General features: G+C 39.2%; 1 protein-coding gene across 6 annotated transcripts in view; it reads left to right on the plus strand.

Moving 5' to 3' along the window:
* Positions 1-6,000, plus strand: part of LOC142108855 (death-associated protein kinase 2-like) — an 89,832-nt gene that overhangs the window by 68,640 nt on the left and 15,192 nt on the right. For all 6 annotated transcript variants that reach the window (XM_075192785.1, XM_075192784.1, XM_075192783.1 and 3 more), the window contains one exon: positions 1,546-1,767. In XM_075192785.1, coding sequence (XP_075048886.1) covers positions 1,546-1,767 — 222 coding nt within the window. The remainder of the gene's footprint in view (positions 1-1,545; positions 1,768-6,000) is intronic.

Consider the following 6,000-nt stretch of genomic DNA (forward strand, 5'->3'; position numbering starts at 1 on the left):
TCAATCATACAATACAGGCTCCTTTCCTCGTAGTTGGTGTTTCTTCTCCCACCATAGGCAAACCGAGGGGGGGGTTCCTAGTGCCTGGAAACCCCCCTCCAAGCCTGTGGCACTGTATAATTGAGGTGGTTGGACCCTGCTCCTGCTTCACACGGCTCTGCTTGAAAAGGGAGAGCTGCGTGCACCTAACAGTAGTGCACGCAGCATTGCCCATGTATATTATGGGGATAGGAAGAGTTGGAGAGCAGCCAAGCACTGTCTAAAATTATAGCCACTCCCCCGATCATGCTGGTCACGCCCACTGACGGCGTGGTGTGGAAAGCCCCCTCTACAAATCCTGTGTTTGGCCCTGACCACCCCCCCACCCCCCCCTCCAGTAAGGTCTCTGGGCTGCTCTCATTTCAATGAAACTTGAGTCCTACTTGGAACAGTAAATTGGACATCTCTGTACATAAGTTGTTCAAACATGGGGTCAAACACACATTGCTGATCTAACGAAGATTATAAAAGGCGTCTGACACCCTGATATAATGAGCCAAAATAAATCATGGTATCTACATTGTGTGTAGCGTTTACAATAAGAAGTTAAGTATTACGGGATATGGATCATTGTAGAGTCGCTGTTTGCCCAATGTGGAGATAAAACACATTGCCTTGTATCGCTTCGTCCTCCCGAGTCTACTTTGATCTGTTATCGTTCAGCATGTGCTAGAATCTATGAAATATGTATAAACCGCTCAATAATTTAGTAGCTCAAACTAAAGCCTGGGTATAATAGGCAAGAACACAGGCATCTGTATCTCTCACTAATAAGGGAAAAATGTTAAAAAAAAAAGTTAAATTCATATTGCATCAATAAGGCCGCCCTCTGGTTTCCAGATTAGATAAGGACTTATAACCTACGTTGTCCTCAAGTAGGATATGTTATGGGGAACATGTTGACCGGATTGTCATAACCCCGAGTTAGACAGGTAAACAGCTGTACAGAATTTCAAGTACAGAAGCCAGTTCTCAACTGTTTCTATTGCTTTATGTTCTAAATGAACAGGAAATGTTATCTTCAGTATCCTCTTCCTATTGTGTATGTGCTTAATCATCCACTCGCTCGACCTGTCCTCTATTTTTATTTTTTCCTGTTTGAGGAAGTTAATCTGTGTTTTGTTGAACGAATGTGTCCTCTGCAGTGAAAACTCTCATTGCGTCATGTGTGATTATGTCATGTCATCAAACCCAACAAAGTTTATTCGGCAAAGTCTTAGATCACTCAACCCGGAGAATAGACATTTTCCCATGATGCATTGCCCTGTTGACACTCTGGTGCTTACATCTTGAATCCTGGACAATGCACTGGAGGTGACTGTTAAATCGCCTGTATGTACATTCCAAATCTCTGTAAGCAATTAGCAACAAGTTTTTATAGAAGCTAGGAACATTCCTGCGACAGGAATATTATTATACACCTAGCTCCCAATACTGACTTTAGAAAATGCAAAGGACAAATAAAGTTGATGTGTATCTCATTTTGAGTCTCTCTCTGGTCTACAGTGGTCATTTTGGAGAGGTGAAGAAATGCAGAGAGAAATGTACAGGAACGTTCTATGCCGGGAAGTTCATCAAGACGCGCAAGTGCAAAGGGAGCCGATTGGGGCTGGACCGCGATCAGGTGGAAAGGGAGGTCTTCATCCTACAGCAGCTCGAGCACCCCAATATCATGAGGTTACACGATGTCTTCGCCAGCAAAGCAGAGATGGTGCTGATCCTGGAATTGTGAGTAATAGATGTACCAATTACCAGTCATTGCCGTTGTTCTTGTCTGTGAGACCTCCAGTTTAGCCATCTCTAATAATGTTGTACTGTTTTAAATACAGGAAATATAGTTTATTTATCTACCCAGTTGTACAATGCAATGGAAACGACCCCAGGTACGAGAGTCACTTTAAATGTTTTAGTTTGAAATTCATTATTTGCAACTATCAAGTTACCCAATCAGAAGCATCAAGAAATGGGAAATGACTTCCGTCTATTGTTTTTAATTTCTAATTGTCTGTTTATGATCAGACTTGTTAAGATAACAGTGGTGATTAGGACAAAACCTGGCCAATCAGTGACCTCAACAGTAGTGCTATTGACCAATTGTAGCCCACATTGCTTGTTGTGTGGTAGTATAGCCGCACCCAGTGGACGTGAATCTTGAGATTTGGGTGGTACCATGAAGGGGTGAGTAGTACAGGATGTTGGGGCAACATGTTATGTTGAACATTTAGCAGCAGTTTAATATGCTGGACATAGGATATAATATACTGAATAACTGAGAGCTGTATAATACGCTGGACAGTAGGATATAATATACTGAATAACAGAGCTGTATAATATGCTGGACAGTAGGATATAATATACTGAATAACTGAGAGCTGTATAATATTCTGGACAGTAGGATATAATATATTGAATAACTGAGAGCTGTATAATATGCTGGACAGTAGGATATAATATACTGAATAACTGAGTTGTATAATACGCTGGACAGTAGGATATAATATACTGAATAACTGAGAGTTGTATAATACGCTGGACAGTAGGATATAATATACTGAATAACTGAGAGTTGTATAATACGCTGGACAGTAGGATATAATATACTGAATAACTGAGAGCTGTATAATATGCTGGACAGTAGGATATAATATACTGAATAACGGAGAGCTGTATAATATGCTGGACAGTAGGATATAATATACTGAATAACTGAGAGCGCTATAATATTCTGGACAGTAGGATATAATATATTGAATAACTGAGAGCTGTATAATATGCTGGACAGTAGGATATAATATACTGAATAACGGAGAGCTGTATAATATGCTGGACAGTAGGATATAATATACTGAATAGCTGAGCGTTGTATAATACGCTGGACATAGGATATAATATACTGAATAACTGAGAGCTGTATAATACGCTGGACAGTAGGATATAATATACTGAATAACAGAGCTGTATAATATGCTGGACAGTAGGATATAATATACTGAATAACTGAGAGCTGTATAATATTCTGGACAGTAGGATATAATATATTGAATAACTGAGAGCTGTATAATATGCTGGACAGTAGGATATAATATACTGAATAACTGAGTTGTATAATACGCTGGACAGTAGGATATAATATACTGAATAACTGAGAGTTGTATAATACGCTGGACAGTAGGATATAATATACTGAATAACTGAGAGTTGTATAATACGCTGGACAGTAGGATATAATATACTGAATAACTGAGAGCTGTATAATATGCTGGACAGTAGGATATAATATACTGAATAACGGAGAGCTGTATAATATGCTGGACAGTAGGATATAATATACTGAATAACTGAGAGCGCTATAATATTCTGGACAGTAGGATATAATATATTGAATAACTGAGAGCTGTATAATATGCTGGACAGTAGGATATAATATACTGAATAACGGAGAGCTGTATAATATGCTGGACAGTAGGATATAATATACTGAATAGCTGAGCGTTGTATAATACGCTGGACAGTAGGATATAATATACTGAATAACAGAGCTGTATAATATGCTGGACAGTAGGATATAATATACTGAATAACGGAGAGCTGTATAATACGCTGGACAGTAGGATATAATATACTGAATAAGAGTTGTATAATATGCTGGACAGTAGGATATAATATACTGAATAACTGAAAGTTGTATAATACGCTGGACAGTAGGATATAATATACTGAATAACTGAGAGCTGTATAATATGCTGGACAGTAGGATATAATATACTGAATAACTGAGAGCTGTATAATATGCTGGACAGTAGGATATAATATACTGAATAACTGAGAGCTGTATAATATGCTGGACAGTAGGATATAATATACTAAATAACGGAGAGCTGTATAATATGCTGGACAGTAGGATATAATATACTGAATAACTGAGAGCTGTATAATATGCTGGACAGTAGGATATAATATACTGAATAACGGAGAGCTGTATAATACGCTGGACAGTAGGATATAATATACTGAATAACGGAGAGCTGTATAATATGCTGGACAGTAGGATATAATATACTGAATAACGGAGAGCTGTATAATACGCTGGACAGTAGGATATAATATACTGAATAACTGAGAGCGCTATAATATTTTGGACAGTAGGATATAATATATTGAATAACTGAGAGCTGTATAATATGCTGGACAGTAGGATATAATATACTGAATAACGGAGAGCTGTATAATATGCTGGACAGTAGGATATAATATACTGAATAGCTGAGAGTTGTATAGTACGCTGGACAGTAGGATATAATATACTGAATAACAGAGCTGTATAATATGCTGGACAGTAGGATATAATATACTGAATAACTGAGAGCTGTATAATACGCTGGACAGTAGGATATAATATACTGAATAAGAGTTGTATAATATGCTGGACAGTAGGATATAATATACTGAATAACTGAAAGTTGTATAATACTCTGGACAGTAGGATATAATATACTGAATAACAGAGCTGTATAATATGCTGGACAGTAGGATATAATATACTGAATAACTGAGAGCTGTATAATATGCTGGACAGTAGGATATAATATACTGAATAACTGAGAGCTGTATAATATGCTGGACAGTAGGATATAATATACTGAATAACTGAGAGCTGTATAATATGCTGGACAGTAGGATATAATATACTGAATAACGGAGAGCTGTATAATATGCTGGACAGTAGGATATAATATACTGAATAACGGAGAGCTGTATAATATGCTGGACAGTAGGATATAATATACTGAATAACTGAGAGCTGTATAATATGCTGGACAGTAGGATATAATATACTGAATAACTGAGAGCTGTATAATATGCTGGACAGTAGGATATAATATACTGAATAACGGAGAGCTGTATAATACGCTGGACAGTAGGATATAATATACTGAATAACGGAGAGCTGTATAATATGCTGGACAGTAGGATATAATATACTGAATAACGGAGAGCTGTATAATACGCTGGACAGTAGGATATAATATACTGAATTACTGAGAGCTGTAACATTTTTATGTTTCTTAATATCCTTCTGCTCTCCCCTTCCATGTATTACCCTCTCTCACTCTGGGTCTAACGAGTGCCTCTTTCTTTTCCTCGTCATACCATATCTCACTCTGGTTCACCCAATTCTTCTTTCTCTCCTTCCTTGTTATACCTCCTCTCACTCTGGTTCTCCTGAGTGCCTGTCTGTCTCTGTCTGTCTGTCTTGCTCATTCGTCCGAGTTTGTGTGTGTGTGTGTCTCTCTCTCTGTCTCGCTCGTCTTTCCGAGTTTGTGTGTGTGTCTCTCTCTCTCTCTCTGTCTCGCTCGTCTTTCCGAGTTTGTGTGTGTGTCTCTCTCTCTCTCTCTCTCTGTCTCGCTCGTCCTTCCGAGTTTGTGTGTGTGTGTCTCTCTCTCTCTCTGTCTCGCTCGTCTTTCCGAGTTTGTGTGTGTGTGTCTCTCTCTCTCTCGCTCGTCCTTCCGAGTTTGTGTGTGTGTCTCTCTCTCTCTCTCTGTCTCGCTCGTAATTCCGAGTTTGTGTGTGTCTCTCTCTCTCTCTCTCTCTCTCTCTGTCTCGCTCGTAATTCCGAGTTTGTGTGTGTGTGTCTCTCTCTCTCTGTCTCGCTCATCCTTCCGAGTTTGTGTGTCTGTCTCTCTCTCTGTCTCGCTCGTCCTTCCGAGTTTGTCTCTCTCTCTGTCTCGCTCGTCCTTCCAAGTTTGTCTCTCTCTCTGTCTCGCTCGTCCTTCCGAGTTTGTCTCTCTCTCTCTCTCTCTCTCTCTGTCTCGCTCGTCCTTCCGAGTTTGTGTGTGTGTCTCTCTCTCTCTCTCTCTCTCTCTCTCTCTCTCTCTCTCTGTCTCGCTCGTCCTTCCGAGTTTTTGTGTCTCTCTCTCTCTGTCTCACTCGTAATTCCGAGTTTGTGTGTCTCTCTCTCTC

This window comes from Mixophyes fleayi, chromosome 12 (assembly GCF_038048845.1).
Source record: "Mixophyes fleayi isolate aMixFle1 chromosome 12, aMixFle1.hap1, whole genome shotgun sequence".
Classification (NCBI taxonomy): Eukaryota; Metazoa; Chordata; class Amphibia; order Anura; family Limnodynastidae; genus Mixophyes; species Mixophyes fleayi.